Below are 17,240 nucleotides of genomic sequence, written 5' to 3' on the forward strand. Positions count from 1 at the left end.
GGTTACACTACCACCAACTCCATGTAGCTCTGCCCAGAGTACCTTGGTTACACTACCACCAACTCCATGTAGCTCTGCCCAGAGTACCTTGCTTACACTACCACCAACTCCATGTAGCTCTGCCCAGAGTACCTTGGTTACACTACCACCAACTCCATGTAGCTCTGCCCAGAGTACCTTGGTTACACTACCACCAACTCCATGTAGCTCTGCCCAGAGTACCTTGGTTACACTACCACCAACTCCATGTAGCTCTGCCCAGAGTACCTTGGTTACACTACCACCAACTCCATGTAGCTCTGCCCAGAGTACTCCTAAAGTACCCTGTCGTGTGCGTTTAGGCAGTAGGCCTATGGTCTCATGAATCTTCTTAAGAACCCCCTGTGGATAGGTAATTATCCCTAGCGGTTCTAGCACCCCTGGTTGAGAGCCCCTGTTTTAGTGTGTATTGTTAACAACAAGACTTTACACTGAGTGAAAAAAACATTAAGAACACTTTAATATTTAGTTGAACCCCCCCCACTCCTCCGACACTTACTACCATACCTCGTTCAAAAGTACTTAAATCTTCTTTTTTTGTCCATTCGCACTCTGAATGACACACACACACAATCCATGACTCAATTTTCTCAAGGCTTAAGAATCGGATGTTTTGTACATTCAGTGTACACGCTCAGTGACAGATCCCAGTAAAAATGGCATGTATACCCAAATAAAAATATCCTAGTTGTTGTGTACAACACATTTATAGACGACTACCATCACCTGCTGGGCACAAATACATTTCCTTCACTACAAATGTGATTATACACTCAGAACAGCATTTTCTAAATAAACTCTCTTTACACAATTTTGTATTCAAAACTATTTATTTAATTCTGACAAAATGATTTACAAAAACCCAATCCTTTTTTTTATAGACACACAAATTAATATTTACATCATTACTCTACTGGCTCATTTTCCCCAATGAGAACAAAATACTGCACACATCCAAACAGTGAAACAACAGGGCTTCTCCAGCCTGGACTAGGGGAACAGGGGGCTAGCAGTAAGGGCCTGGGATAAAGGGTAAGGGGTTTGTTTTAAGAGCAGGCATATCATTTGCTCTGGACCAGAAAATAGCTTGTGTTGTTAAAGCGAATAACTTTCCCCTTCTCCTCTTCTTCCTCCTCTTCATCCTCCTTCCTCTCTTCTTCCTGTGGGACGGGTTCCCCGTAGATTGGGTGATCAAAGTTCACGAGGGCATGTCCTTCCTGGGTAGGCAGGGCTGTGACTGGGGGGGAGGGGCAAGCAGGAGAGGAGGAGACGGGACTCAACCTCCACAGCTTAGACAGGAACCTCTCCCTGTGTCTGAGAGAGCGAGAGAGAGAGGGCGGGTGGAGGGTGGGGAGAGAGAGGGTGTAGGAAAGAGAGAAAGGAGGGAGGAAAGGCAGTGTGAGCAGAGAAAGGGAGGAAGAGAGAGGGGAAGGTATTTAGATAAATGGTGTTGTGCTGGTTTCTGTAGATGACAAAATTTAACAGCTAGTTAATTATCTGATGGTTAATCATGATAACCATAGATATGTACAGGACAGGGTGTTATCTAGTGAGGAAGGGAGGATCTGAGTGGAGGTGAAGAACAGAGGGGGTGGTTTACCTGTAGAGGTAGGTGGACAACAGAGTGATTGACAGCATCACACAGGAAGCAACCACCCACAGGACATGAGGCCACACCTCTACACCACCCCTAGACTCAGAGACTGAGAGGGAGAGGGGAAAACAGAGGGGTTGGGAGAGAGGGAGGGGGGGGGAGCGAGAGAGAGGGAGGGAGCGAGAGAGAGGGAGGGAGGGAGGGGGAGGAGAAAGGAGAGGGGAGTGCGGGTGAAAGGTTACACTATTATACTGACGTGTGTGCGTGTGTGTGTGTACAGTATTTGTGTGAAACTTAAAGAATGGGGTGAGATGAGTTGGCCCAGGTTCTGTGTTTCCTGATGCACTTTCAGTTGATGAGGTTATGACATTAGCTTCCTGTTATGGCCTTCTGTAAGGTAGGGGGATTTCTGACACAAACACAGCTTCAACCAATCGACATACAGTAGCTCTCTGTCCCACTAACCTGATGTCTCTTCTGTCATACCAGAGCCAGAATCTGTGTCGTCTGTGTAGTCCTGCTGGAGAGACAGAATGAGACAATGTGAGAAAGTAAGATGTCACAGAGAGATTAAACAACTAGGACCAGTGTGTGTGTGTGTGTGTGTGTGTGTGTGTTTCTTACCAGAACAGTAGAAAGATCGCTGAACGCAGTTGGCACAGGGGCTGTAATAAAGGACATTCACCATGAACCACACAACTGTTCACACATACACAGCTAACTGGCTAATACTTCCACTAGTGTAGAGGAGTGTGTGTCTGGCTGGGTACATGAACAGGATCCGTTGAAGGGTAAGGGAGTTGACAGGTAAGCTGTAAAGCTCTGTAGAAGGTATCTGTTAAGACTAGAGACCAGAGCAGAAAGGAAGGAACAGGGAGGGGTTGTCATGACTACCTTTGTCTATGGGCTAGATGGTTCTCGTTAGCCTGGTCCCGGATGATAGTATGGAAGAGTTGAATTAAGCACGTACAGATCTGGTGTGTGTGTGTGTTACCTGTCCAGGTGTTGGCGTAGACAGCCGTGCTCCATTCACTCCAGTGGCCATCAAACTCTTCCTTAGCTCTGAGTTGGATCAGGTACTGTACTCCTGGCAACGCATCTGTTATAGTGTAGAACCGGGCTGTGGTGGTCTCTTTTATCTACATGCACACACACACACCAACACTTTTGTTTTACTATCCTTATTCACATTTAAAATACTATTTTCCCCAACACCCTAAACCTAACCTTAACTGCAAACCCCCTAACCCTAATTATAACCCTAACCATAAATCTAACCCCTCGGCCTAAAATATAATTTTTTCCTTGAATTGTCCTTGTTTTACTAACCTTGTGAGGACTTGGTCACCACAATGATAGTAAAAACACACACAGATGACGAAATAGAAAAAGTAATGTCTGTTTGAGCCAGAACAGAGCAGGCTAGATGAACAACATGGGTCATTACACCAAAACCCAGAACAGAGCAGGCTAGATGAACAACATGGGTCATTACACCAAAACCCAGAACAGAGCAGGCTAGATGAACAACATGGGCCATTACACCAACACCCAGAACAGAGCAGGCTAGATGAACAACATGGGCCATTACACCAACACCCAGAACAGAGCAGGCTAGATGAACAACATGGGTCATTACACAAACACCCAGAACAGAGCAGGCTAGATGAACAACATGGGTCATTACACCAACACCCAGAACAGAGCAGGCTAGATGAACAACATGGGTCATTACACCAACACCCAGAACAGAGCAGGCTAGATGAACAACATGGGTCATTACACCAACACCCAGAACAGAGCAGGCTAGATGAACATGGGTCATTATACCAACACCCAGAACAGAGCAGGCTAGATGAACAACATGGGTCATTACACCAACACCCAGAACAGAGCAGGCTAGATGAACAACATGGGTCATTACACCAACACCCAGAACAGAGCAGGCTAGATGAACAACATGGGTCATTACACCAACACCCAGAACAGAGCAGGCTAGATGAACAACATGGGTCATTACACAAACACCCAGAACAGAGCAGGCTAGATGAACAACATGGGTCATTACACCAACACCCAGAACAGAGCAGGCTAGATGAACAACATGGGTCATTACACCAACACCCAGAACAGAGCAGGCTAGATGAACAACATGGGCCATTACACCAACACCCAGAACAGAGCAGGCTAGATGAACAACATGGGTCATTACACAAACACCCAGAACAGAGCAGGCTAGATGAACAACATGGGTCATTACACCAACACCCAGAACAGAGCAGGCTAGATGAACAACATGGGTCATTACACCAACACCCAGAACAGAGCAGGCTAGATGAACAACATGGGTCATTACACCAACACCCAGAACAGAGCAGGCTAGATGAACAACGTGGGTCATTACACCAACACCCAGAACAGAGCAGGCTAGATGAACAACATGGGTCATTACACCAACACCCAGAACAGAGCAGGCTAGATGAACAACATGGGCCATTACACCAACACCCAGAACAGAGCAGGCTAGATGAACATGGGTCATTATACCAACACCCAGAACAGAGCAGGCTAGATGAACAACATGGGTCATTACACCAACACCCAGAACAGAGCAGGCTAGATGAACAACATGGGTCATTACACCAACACCCAGAACAGAGCAGGCTAGATGAACAACATGGGTCATTACACAAACACCCAGAACAGAGCAGGCTAGATGAACAACATGGGTCATTACACCAACACCCAGAACAGAGCAGGCTAGATGAACAACATGGGCCATTACACCAACACCCAGAACAGAGCAGGCTAGATGAACGACATGGGTCATTACACCAACACCCAGAACAGAGCAGGCTAGATGAACAACATGGGCCATTACACCAACACCCAGAACAGAGCAGGCTAGATTAACAACATGGGTCATTACACCAACACCCAGAACAGAGCAGGCTAGATGAACAACATGGGTCATTACACCAACACGCAGAACAGAGCAGGCTAGATGAACAACATGGGTCATTACACAAACACGCAGACACACCAACACACGCATGTGAAGCCACACACCTGTGTTCCGTGTGGCATGGTGTGGTATCTGAGCTCATAAAGCAGCTCGTGATAGAGGTCTCTCTCTTTCCAGGAGTGAGGAACAGCCCAGCTCACCCTCAGTCTCCTCTCCTGCCCCTCCACACCCCTCACCACCACTGAGCTGGGGGGGTCTGGATTAACTACACACAGGGAGGGAGGGAGAAAGGTGAGAGAGGCAGGGAGAGAGTGGGAGAGGAGGAGAATGTTAGCAAGGTGTCTCATTGAGTGGTCTGTTAAGCATGCACACAAACCTATACTCACATCACACACACACGCCTGAACGCACGCACTCATATCACACACACACAGACACATACACATGCCTTACGCACACACACATATCACACACACACACTCACTAATGTCCAGAGGTGTGAAGTCTAGGAGAGGGCTGGTGGTGTTGCCAGCAGTGTTGGTGACACACAGGTAGGCCAGGTGTGGCTCTCTACTCTCCTTCTCTTGATGACCTATAGCACACCAACACCGAGACAGCAGGGCGGAGTAGGAACAGTTGACACGAGAGAATGACCCTGATAGACTGAGAGAGAGAGAGAGAGTTAGTATTCCACCCACACTGTTCTGTCGGCATCATATGTTTGATAAAGTAAGTAATTTAAGACAAATGAATGAGGAAGAGGAGAAAGAAGAGGGTGATGAGGAAGTGGAGGAAGAAGAGTGATGAGGAAGAGAAGAAAGAAGGTGATAAGAGGAGGAAGAAGAGGGTGATGAGGAAGAGGAGGCTGATGAGAAAGAAGGAAAAGAAGATGTGTGCTCTCACCCTTTCCGTAGGAGGAGGTAGCACTGAGGGACAGGAGTCACCGGTTGACTGGCTGTCCAATCACAGCGGATCTTACTGCTGGGTGACCTCTTATAGCAGGACAGCTTAGGCCTCTCTGGGGGAACTGAAAGACATTCCAGGGGAAATTCCAGAATGTTTGTCCGTTGTTCTTATGTGACCATGAATGTCTGCTGCTGATTCACACTTCACAGAACACATACAGTATGGTTGTCAGCTTCAATGGCCAGAGGTGATGATGTTAGACAGAGAGATGCCATCAGTATAACTCACCTGCCACGCTCACCCTCAGAGAGGAGACCAGTTTGCCCCCGTGGTGGCAGCTGTAGTTCCCAGAGTCACCCACCGCCAGGTAGGGCAGGGTCAGAGTGGCGCCTCTCCTCCCTAACACCACTACTCCTCCTCTTTCCTCTCCTCCTCTCAGCGGCCTCCCGTTCAGTCTCCACTGAGACCTCCCTCTCAGCCCCCTCACCTCATAGTCATGCTCACTGTCCATCACATCAGTCCACCGATTAGAGGGCAGCTCAGTGTCAGCCCCTCCCACTCCGCTGTCTCTGGTTGGTTGGAGCGATGTCCCAGTAAGAGGAAATAGTTTCTGTGTATCTGTATGTCCTGATTGATTGACAGTGTAAAGACTCCGCCCTGTATCCCTCTGCTCTCCTCCTCCTTTGTGCTCCTCCTCTGTTTCATCTTCCTCATTCTCTCCATTCCCTTTGTTAACTTCTCTCACAGTAAGAGTGTGGTTTCCTGCACGAGTGTTCCTGATGACGGGTTTCTTCTTACTGTCTGTCCCGGTATCATCTGTCCAGCTTATGACAGGAGTGTCTGTTACAGTAAGGACAATAGTGTCCTTTCCAGTAGAAAATGTGTCTATTCCATTATCACTACCGTCTTTTATAGCACTGGCTGTAGTTCCATTAGATGTGGTGTCTGTTGTGGTGCTGACAGTGGTTCCGTTAGATTTGGTGACTGTTGTGGTGCTGACAGTGGTTCCGTTAGATGTGGTGTCTGTTGTGGTGCTGACAGGGGTTCCGTTAGATGTGGTGTTTGTTGTGGTTCTGTTAGATTTGGTGTCTGTTGTGGTGCTGACAGTGGTTCCGTTAGATGTGGTGTCTGTTGTGGTGTTGACAGTGGTTCCGTTAGATGTGGTGCTGACAGTGGTTCCGTTAGATGTGGTGTTTGTTGTGGTTCTGTTAGATTTGGTGTCTGTTGTGGTGCTGACAGTGGTTCCGTTAGATGTGGTGTCTGTTGTGGTGTTGACAGTGGTTCCGTTAGATGTGGTGCTGACAGTGGTTCCATTAGATGTGGTGTTTGTTGTGGTTCTGTTAGATTTGGTGTCTGTTGTGGTGCTGACAGTGGTTCCGTTAGATGTGGTGTCTGTTGTGGTGTTGACAGTGGTTCCGTTAGATGTGGTGCTGACAGTGGTTCCGTTAGATGTGGTGTTTGTTGTGGTGCTGACAGTGGTGGGGTGTACACCGGTAATGACACTGGTGTATTTTCCATTTCCAGCGGTGGTGCTGGTGTGTTTGGCCCTGTTAACCATCACCTCCAGCCCGTTCACCTCCACCTGACCACTACAGGCCAAGACCAGAACGCTGCCTGGGGACACAACCAGCACCCTGGGAGGGGGGTCTGGAGGGAGAGAGAAAGACATAATGAGTCAGTACTGTACAGAGACACAGGCACACATGCAGGCACGGATGTACCCTTATATATATATACACACACATTGAGGGCTATAGGTTGTGGTTGACTGGGCAGTACAGATAAACTGAGAGAACACATTGCATAACTGATCACCAACCCCTCTTTCACTTCCTCTTTCAACACATCCCTTCTTCCCACCTCTCTTTCCCTTTCTCGAAGTCTCTCTTCTATCTCCTCTCAGTATTTATCTTCTCTCAGCCTGTCTCTTCTTTAACAAACTCTTTCTCTCTCACCGTCTGTTATTCTGTTTCTCTCCTCCTCCTATGCCTCCACCCTTCTGTCTGCTATTCTGTTTCTCTCCTCCTCCTATGCCTCCACCCTTCTGTCTGCTATTCTGTTTCTCTCCTCCTCCTATGCCTCCACGCTTCTGTCTGCTATTCTGTTTCTCTCCTCCTCCTATGCCTCCACCCTTCTGTCTGCTATTCTGTTTCTCTCCTCCTCCTATGCCTCCACCCTTCTGTCTGCTATTCTGTTTCTCTCCTCCTCCTATGCCTCCACCCTTCTGTCTGCTATTCTGTTTCTCTCCTCTTCCTATGCCTCCACCCTTCTGTCTGCTATTCTGTTTCTCTCCTCCTCCTCCTATGCCTCCACCCTCTGTCTGCTATTCTGTTTCTCTCCTCCTCCTATGCCTCCACCCTCTGTCTGCTATTCTGTTTCTCTCCTCCTCCTATGCCTCCACCCTCTGTCTGTTATTCTGTTTCTCTCCTCCTCCTATGCCTCTGCTATTCTGTTTCTCTCCTCCTCCTATGCCTCCACCCTCTGTCTGCTATTCTGTTTCTCTCCTCCTCCTATGCCTCCACCCTCTGTCTGCTATTCTGTTTCTCTCCTCCTCCTATGCCTCCACCCTCTGTCTGTTATTCTGTTTCTCTCCTCCTCCTATGCCTCCACCCTTCTGTCTGCTATTCTGTTTCTCTCCTCCTCCTATGCCTCCACCCTCTGTCTGTTATTCTGTTTCTCTCCTCCTCCTATGCCTCCACCCTGTTATTCTGTTTCTCTCCTCCTCCTATGCCTCCACCCTCTGTCTGCTATTCTGTTTCTCTCCTCCTCCTATGCCTCCACCCTCTGTCTGTTATTCTGTTTCTCTCCTCCTCCTATGCCTCCACCCTCTGTCTGTTATTCTGTTTCTCTCCTCCTCCTATGCCTCCACCCTCTGTCTGCTATTCTGTTTCTCTCCTCCTCCTATGCCTCCACCCTGTTATTCTGTTTCTCTCCTCCTCCTATGCCTCCACCCTCTGTCTGTTATTCTGTTTCTCTCCTCCTCCTATGCCTCCACCCTCTGTCTGTTATTCTGTTTCTCTCCTCCTCCTATGCCTCCACCCTCTGTTATTCTGTTTCTCTCCTCCTCCTATGCCTCCACCCTGTTATTCTGTTTCTCTCCTCCTCCTATGCCTCCACCCTGTTATTCTGTTTCTCTCCTCCTCCTATGCCTCCACCCTCTGTCTGTTACCCTCTTCTGTTTCTCTCCTCCTCCTATGCCTCCACCCTGTTATTCTGTTTCTCTCCTCCTCCTATGCCTCCACCCTCTGTCTGTTATTCTGTTTCTCTCCTCCTCTATGCCTCCACCCTGTTATTCTGTTTCTCTCCTCCTCCTATGCCTCCACCCTGTTATTCTGTTTCTCTCCTCCTCTATGCCTCCACCCTGTTATTCTGTTTCTCTCCTCCTCCTATGCCTCCCACCCTCTGTCTGTTATTCTGTTTCTCTCCTCCTCCTATGCCTCCACCCTCTGTCTGTTATTCTGTTTCTCTCCTCCTCCTATGCCTCCACCCTCTGTCTGTTATTCTGTTTCTCTCCTCCTCCTATGCCTCCACCCTGTTATTCTGTTTCTCTCCTCCTCCTATGCCTCCACCCTGTTATTCTGTCTGCCTCCACCCTGTTATTCTGTTTCTCTCCTCCTCCTATGCCTCCACCCTCTGTCTGTTATTCTGTTTCTCTCCTCCTCCTATGCCTCCACCCTCTGTCTTATTCTGTTTCTCTCCTCCTCCTATGCCTCCACCCTCTGTCTGTTATTCTGTTTCTCTCCTCCTCCTATGCCTCCACCCTTCTGTCTGCTATTCTGTTTCTCTCCTCCTCCTATGCCTCCACCCTTCTGTCTGCTATTCTGTTTCTCTCCTCCTCCTATGCCTCCACCCTTCTGTCTGCTATTCTGTTTCTCTCCTCCTCCTATGCCTCCACCCTTCTGTCTGCTATTCTGTTTCTCTCCTCCTCCTATGCCTCCACCCTTCTGTCTGCTATTCTGTTTCTCTCCTCTTCCTATGCCTCCACCCTTCTGTCTGCTATTCTTTCTCTCCTCCTCTGCCTCCACCCTCTGTCTGCTATTCTGTTTCTCTCCTCCTATGCCTCCACCCTCTGTCTGCTATTCTGTTTCTCTCCTCCTCCTGCCTCCACCCTCTGTCTGTTATTCTGTTTCTCTCCTCCTCCTATGCCTCTGCACCCTCTGTCCACCTCTGTCTATTCTGTTTCTCTCCTCCTCCTATGCCTCCACCCTCTGTCTGCTATTCTGTTTCTCTCCTCCTCCTATGCCTCCACCCTCTGTCTGTTATTCTGTTTCTCTCCTCCTCCTATGCCTCCACCCTTCTGTCTGTTATTCTGTTTCTCTCCTCCTCCTATGCCTCCACCCTCTGTCTGTTATTCTGTTTCTCTCCTCCTCCTATGCCTCCACCCTGTTATTCTGTTTCTCTCCTCCTCCTATGCCTCCACCCTCTGTCTGTTATTCTGTTTCTCTCCTCCTCCTATGCCTCCACCCTCTGTCTGTTATTCTGTTTCTCTCCTCCTCCTATGCCTCCACCCTCTGTCTGTTATTCTGTTTCTCTCCTCCTCCTATGCCTCCACCCTCTGTCTTATTCTGTTTCTCTCCTCCTCCTATGCCTCCACCCTGTTATTCTGTTTCTCTCCTCCTATGCCTCCACCCTCTGTCTGTTATTCTGTTTCTCTCCTCCTCCTATGCCTCCACCCTCTGTCTGTTATTCTGTTTCTCTCCTCCTCCTATGCCTCCACCCTCCTGTTATTCTGTTTCTCTCCTCCTCCTATGCCTCCACCCTGTTATTCTGTTTCTCTCCTCCTCCTATGCCTCCACCCTGTTATTCTGTTTCTCTCCTCCTCCTATGCCTCCACCCTGTTATTCTGTTTCTCTCCTCCTCCTATGCCTCCACCCTCTGTCTGTTATTCTGTTTCTCTCCTCCTCCTATGCCTCCACCCTGTTATTCTGTTTCTCTCCTCCTCCTATGCCTCCACCCTCTGTCTGTTATTCTGTTTCTCTCCTCCTCCTATGCCTCCACCCTGTTATTCTGTTTCTCTCCTCCTCCTATGCCTCCACCCTGTTATTCTGTTTCTCTCCTCCTCCTGCCTCCACCCTGTTATTCTGTTTCTCTCTCTCCTCCTATGCCTCCACCCTCTGTCTGTTATTCTGTTTCTCTCCTCCTCCTATGCCTCCACCCTCTGTCTGTTATTCTGTTTCTCTCCTCCTCCTATGCCTCCACCCTCTGTCTGTTATTCTGTTTCTCTCCTCCTCCTATGGCTCCACCCTGTTATTCTGTTTCTCTCCTCCTCCTATGCCTCCACCCTGTTATTCTGTTTCTCTCCTCCTCCTATGCCTCCACCCTGTTATTCTGTTTCTCTCCTCCTCCTATGCCTCCACCCTCTGTCTGTTATTCTGTTTCTCTCCTCCTCCTATGCCTCCACCCTGTTATTCTGTTTCTCTCCTCCTCCTATGCCTCCACCCTCTGTCTGTTATTCTGTTTCTCTCCTCCTCCTATGCCTCCACCCTGTTATTCTGTTTCTCTCCTCCTCCTATGCCTCCACCCTCTGTCTGTTATTCTGTTTCTCTCCTCCTCCTATGCCTCCACCCTGTTATTCTGTTTCTCTCCTCCTCCTATGCCTCCACCCTGTTATTCTGTTTCTCTCCTCCTCCTATGCCTCCACCCTGTTATTCTGTTTCTCTCCTCCTCCTATGCCTCCACCCTGTTATTCTGTTTCTCTCCTCCTCCTATCCTTTCTCCCACCATTAAAGCTCTGTCACAGAGCTACAAAACATTTGTCTAAATGTTTACTGATGAACATTCTTTACTAAAAATAAACAAATAGTATAACAATCTCTCTGTCTGTGGCCCCAACCTCCATAAAGCTGCTGTCACTAGACACTGGAGATTCTCTATAAAGACCGGCAAAAGCCAAACTGGTGACACCAGCTGATAATGTGAAGGAAACCCTGTAGAAACAGAATTATTTAAGGGTTTTGACAAATCTGTGGCTTGTTAGTTTACCCTTGGGTCTGAGTAAACACAATTGGCTCCAGCCTTGACAATGTTGGCCTAATACCAATACTGTTCCCAGGACCCTGGACTTTCAAACGTATAGTCTCATGTTTAGAAAGTAGTATAGTTTTGTATATCATTTACAAGTGATATCCAGAGCATTCGGAAAGTATTCAGACCCCTTCACTTTTTCCACATTTTGTTATGTTGCAGCCTTATTCTAAAATGGATTTAAAAAATGTAAATCCTCATCAATCTACACACAATACTCCATAATGACAAAGCAACATTTCTCATTTCTAAATATATATATATATATACTTTTTAATATTAAGTTTACATACAGCTGAAGTCGGAAGTTTACATATACCTTAGACAAATACATTTAAACTCAGTTTCACAATTACTGATATTTAATCCTAGTAAAAAGTTCCCATCTTAGGTCAGTTGGGACCACGAGTTTATTTAAAGAAAGTGAAATGTCATAATAACAGTAGAGATAGATTTATTTCAGCTTTTATTTCTTTCATCACATTCCCAGTGGGTCAGAAGTTAACATACTAATTGAGTGTATTTGTTGGCATTGCCTTGAAATTGTTTCACTTGGGTCAAACATTTCAGGTAGCCTTCCACAAGCTTCCCACAATAAGTTGGGTGAATTTTGGCCCATTCCTCCTGACAGAGCTGGTGGAGCTGAGTCAGGTTTGTAGGCCTCCTTGCTCGCACACGCTTTTTCAGTTCTGCCCACAAATTTTCTATGGGATTGAGGTCAGGGCTTTGTGATGGCCACTCCAATACCTTGACTTTGTTGTCCTTAAGCCATTTTGCCACAACTTTGGAAGTATGCTTGGGGTCATTGTCCATTTGGAAGACCCATTTGCGACCAAGCTTTAACCTCCTGACTGATGTCTTGAGATGTTGCTTCAATATATCCACATAATTTCCCTCCCTCATGATGCCATCTATTTTGTGAAGTGCACCAGTCCCTCCTGCAGCAAAGCACCCCCACAACATGATGCTGCCACCCCCGTGCTTCACGGTTAGGATGGTGTTCTTTGGCTTGCAAGCCTCCCCCTTTTTCATCCAAACATAATGATGGTCATTATGGCCAAACAGTTCTATTTTTGTTTCATCAGACCAGAGGACATTTCTCCAACAAGTATGATATTTGTCCCCATGTGCAGTTGCAAACCGTAGTCTGGCTTTTTTATGGTGGTTTTGGAGCAGTGGCTTCTTCCATGCTGAGCGGCCTTTCAGGCTGTGTTGATATAGGACTCATTTTACTGTGGATATAGATACTTTTGTACCTGTTTCCTCCAGCATCTTCACAAGGTCCTTTGCTGTTGTTCTGGGATTGATTTTCACTTTTCGCACCAAAGTACATTCATCTCTAAGAGACAGAACGCGTTTCCTTCCTGAGCGCTATGACGGCTGCGTGGTCCCTTGGTGTTTATACTTGTGTACTATTGTTTGTACAGATGAACGTGGTACCTTCAGGCATTTGGAAATTGCTCCCAAGGCTGAACAAAACTTGTGAAGGTCTACAATGATTTTCTGAGGTCTTGGCTGATTTCATTTGATTTTTCCATGATGTCAAGCAAAGAGGCACTGAGTTTGAAGGTAGGCCTTGAAATACATCCACGGGTACACCTCCAATTGACTCAAATGATGTCAATTAGCCTATCAGAAGCTTCTAAAGCCATGACATCATTTTCTGGAATTTTCCAATCTGTTTAAAGGCACAATCAAGTTAGTGTATGTACATTTCTGACCCACTGGAATTGTGATACAGTGAAATAATCTGTCTGTAAACAATTGTTGGAAAAATGACTTGTGTCATGCACAAAGTAGATGTCTGATACGGACTTACCAAAACTATAGTTTATTAACAAGAAATGTGCGGAGTGGTTGAAAAAGGAGTTTTAATAACTCCAACCTAAGTGTATGTAAACTTCTGACTTCAACTGTAAGTATTCAGACCATTTACTCAGTACTTTGTTGAAGCACCTTTGGCTGTGATTACAGCCGAGAGTCTTCTTGGGTATGACGCTACAAGCTTGGCACACATGTATTTGGTGGAGTTTCTCCCATTCTTCTCTGCAGATCCTCTCAAGCTCTGTCAGGTTGGACGGGGAGTGTTGCTGCACAGCTATTTTCAAGTCTCTCCAGAGATGTTGGATCAGGTCCAGGCTCTGGGTGGGCCTTCCAAAGACATTCAGAGACTTGTCCCGAAGCCCCTCCTGCGTTCTCTTGGCTGTGTGCTTAGGGTCGTTGTCCTGTTGGAAGGCGAACCTTCAACCCAGTCTGAGGTTCTCAGCACTCTGGAGCAGGTTTTCATCAAGGATCTCTCTGTACTTTGCTCCGTTCATCTTTCCCTCGATCTTGACTAGTCTTAGTCCCTGCCACTGAAAAACATCCCCACAGCATGATGCTGCCACCACCATGCTTTACTGTAGGGATGGTGCCAGGTTTCCTCCAGACGTGACGTTTGGCATTCAGGCCAAAGAGTTCAATCTTGGTTTCATCAGACCAGAGAATCTTGTTTCTCATGGTCTGAGAGTCCTTTAGGTGCCTTTTGACAAACCCCAAGCGGGCTGTCATGTGCCTTTTACTGAGGAGTGGATTCCATTTGGACCACTCTACCATAAATACCTGATTGCTGGAGTGCTGCAGAGATGGTTGTCCTTCTGGAAGGTTCTCCCATCTCCACAGAGGAACTCTGGAGCTCTGTCAGAGTGACCATCGGGTTCTTGGTCACCTCCCTGACAAAGGCACTTCTCCCCTGATTGTTCAGTTTGGCCGGGCAGCCAGCTCTAGGAAGAGTCTTGGTGGTTCCAAACTTCTTCCATTTAGGAATGATGAAGGCCACTGTGTTCTTGGGGACCATTAATGCTGCAGATTAAAAACATTTATTTTTTTACCCTTCCCCAGATCTGTGCCAACACAATCTTGTCTCGGAGCTCTACTAACAATTCCTTCAACCCCATGGCTTGGTTTTTGCTCTGACATGCACTGTCAATTGTGGGACCTTATATAGACAGGTTTGTGCCTTTCCAAAACATGTCCAATTAATGGAATCTACACAGATGGTCTCCAATGAAGTTGTAGAAACATCTCAAGTATGATCAATGGAAACAATGCACCTGAGCTCAATTCCGAGTCTCATAACAAAGGGTATGTATACACATGTAAATAACATATTTCTGTTTTTTATATTTAATCAATTTTCTAAAATGTGTAACAACGTGTTTTTCATATGTCAATATGGAGTGTTGTGTATAGATTGTCATTTAACATAAGGACATTTAAAATATATATATATTTTACAATAAGGCTGTAACATAACAAAACATGGGAAAAGGGAAGGGGTCTGAATACCTTCAGAATGCACCGTACGTTTTTAAGAGAAAGCTTTTCAATTGGCATCTCTCCCCCTGTTTTCAGTCACAGGTGGGGACAGTGCAGGAGTTGGGCTCATGAGTTGTGCTCCAATTTGACTGAGGATAGCTTCATTTGTGACCTATGTACAAATTAGAATTGTGCACAGCAGAGCACAAGAGTTTCCACATCAATGTTAAAATGAGTTAATTAGTTAAGTTATTAAATGTTATATTCCAATGTAATTTAATGTTATTAGTTATATTCCATTCCAATGAATATATTTGTTTTATGAATTAAAAACATCTATTGAAAACCGTTTGCTCCTGAATGTCATTGTAAAGACTGCTGGGATTTAAAATCTTGCATTATTCAAATCATATTTTGTGCAATTGTACATAATGGATGGTATGGATAAGAAACAACAAAGAAAATGAATGTGCAGGGGAGTTAAATAGAGAACTTTACATCAGATCTCTTCATAGTGCGGATATTAATGGTGATATGCGCAACACAACCCCCCCATCTTTTATTTAAATAATTAACATAAGACAACTCAACTTAGCTTTTGAGTATTACTTACCAAATCATTTAATTTCTCTCTGTCAATCTTCTACCGGGGTAACTGGCTTCCCCTGGGGCCAGTAGTCTAGTACTTTTAAAAAACACCCCTTTTCTAGAAACAACGTTTCATGAATTAACAAAAATAAAGTGTAAACTGTAGCCATTAATTTCCATTTATAGTTTATTCCCCTAAACATGACCTTCATCTACATACACCCCCCCCAGAACATAGCTTTTTTTGTGTCAGCAATTAGACATTGTTCTTAGGGTACTAGGGGGTAACTAGGCCCCCCTATCTCTGGAAAATGTCAACAGAGCACTGAGCTTACCAAAAGATTTTTACATGTAATTTCAATCATGTCATGTTAATTTACATTTTTGCGACTAGCAGAAACAACTTTGCAGATGACCACAACATGTCAAATCCTCAATAGTCCATGAGAAAGCAACCCCGCTCTGTCAACAAAGTTCTATATTTAGGTTACGAAATCAAACTTTTTGGATATAATGCTAATGATACAAATGTATGTGGACACCCCTTCAAATGAGTGGATTCGGCTATTTCAGCCACACCTGTTCCTGACAGGTGTATAAAATCGAGCACACAGCCATGCAATCTCCATAGACAAACATTGGCAGTAGAATAGCCTTACTGAAGAGCTCAGTGACTTTCAACGTGGCACTGTCATATGATTCCCCCTTTCCAACAAGTTAGTTCATCAAATTTCTGCCCTGCTAGAGCTTCCCTGGACAACTGCAAGTGCTGCTAGAGCTTCCCTGGACAACTGTAAGTGCTGTTATTGTGAAGTGGAAACTCCTTTTCCATCTGTTTATCCACAAATCAAAGCCTTTACTTATGCCAATTTTTTAAAAGATGGAACATTTAAGAAAAATGCATCCATGCCTTTTATTTCCCCCAAAATATAAACTCGTAGCTTTCATTTGATATGCTCCAAATATCGAATTTGATAACTTCATGGGGACTTTTCCATGAAAATGCCCCTTCTTAAGTTAAAATGTATTTTATAACATAAGGAAAGTGACATTTCATCACCATAGCGCGTTCCCCCGCTCTGGGCAGAGTGTGGACACCCTAAACATAACTGAAAATAAAATAATTAGCCTATAGGCATGAAACAAAATCTATTAAATATTTTATTGATATAATCCAGTAATAAAATAAACCTACCTCTCCGTGGACAGGTCCCGTCCAGAAAGCAGTGGACTGTCAGCGCAGACAGGAGAACCGCCAGCCTGATCCACGATGCATCTTTACGCTTCTTTAATGCGAGTCATCTCTCTGTGTCGGTAAATCCAATCACACCGTATCAGTAGACTAGATTATAAAGCTTCTCCCTTTCAGACATCAATTAACACTCATTTGAAACGCAGAAAAAACCGTTATACAAATTGTCCCTGTTCCCGTCCAAGCTCTCCAGACTACCTCTCCGCTGGCCTGAGTCTGGACTGCCGTTATGAGCAGCTGTTGATTTACATAACTCAAATAGATCAGACCACCTTCTGTGTTTTAATAAAATAACAGAAGCGAAGACATCACCAGATCTGTTGCAGAAACGTTGCAAACGACGTAACGGGGAGGGAACTACATGAATTTGTCTTAATAGCCTAATTACACCCCAGGCATCAACTAAATGGACCACCTCCAGTCTCTCTCACACAGACACACACACACACACACACACTCCCAACAAACTATATTTAATCTGTATCGCGGAAGTTCAGTTTTACAGCGTGATTGAAAATTCAAGGTAATGTTCCCGCTTTAGCGGAGACTGTATTCACGGTAAACGCTGCATGTCG

At 45.8% G+C, this 17,240-nt stretch overlaps 1 protein-coding gene across 1 annotated transcript; it reads right to left on the reverse strand.

Annotated features, from left to right (window-relative positions):
- Positions 1–850: 850 nt before the first annotated feature.
- Positions 851–16,708, reverse strand: LOC115124230 (uncharacterized; the record flags this gene model as incomplete). Its single annotated transcript, XM_065027177.1, has 10 exons — positions 851–1,353; positions 1,640–1,742; positions 2,099–2,153; positions 2,258–2,298; positions 2,628–2,772; positions 4,703–4,863; positions 5,083–5,261; positions 5,502–5,625; positions 5,793–7,151; positions 16,609–16,708. Coding segments are annotated over 10 exons (2,520 nt in total), but the record flags the coding sequence as incomplete, so codon positions are not given.
- Between the last annotated feature and the right edge of the window lie 532 nt (positions 16,709–17,240).

Source organism: Oncorhynchus nerka, linkage group LG14, assembly GCF_034236695.1.
Source record: "Oncorhynchus nerka isolate Pitt River linkage group LG14, Oner_Uvic_2.0, whole genome shotgun sequence".
Taxonomy (NCBI): domain Eukaryota; kingdom Metazoa; phylum Chordata; class Actinopteri; order Salmoniformes; family Salmonidae; genus Oncorhynchus; species Oncorhynchus nerka.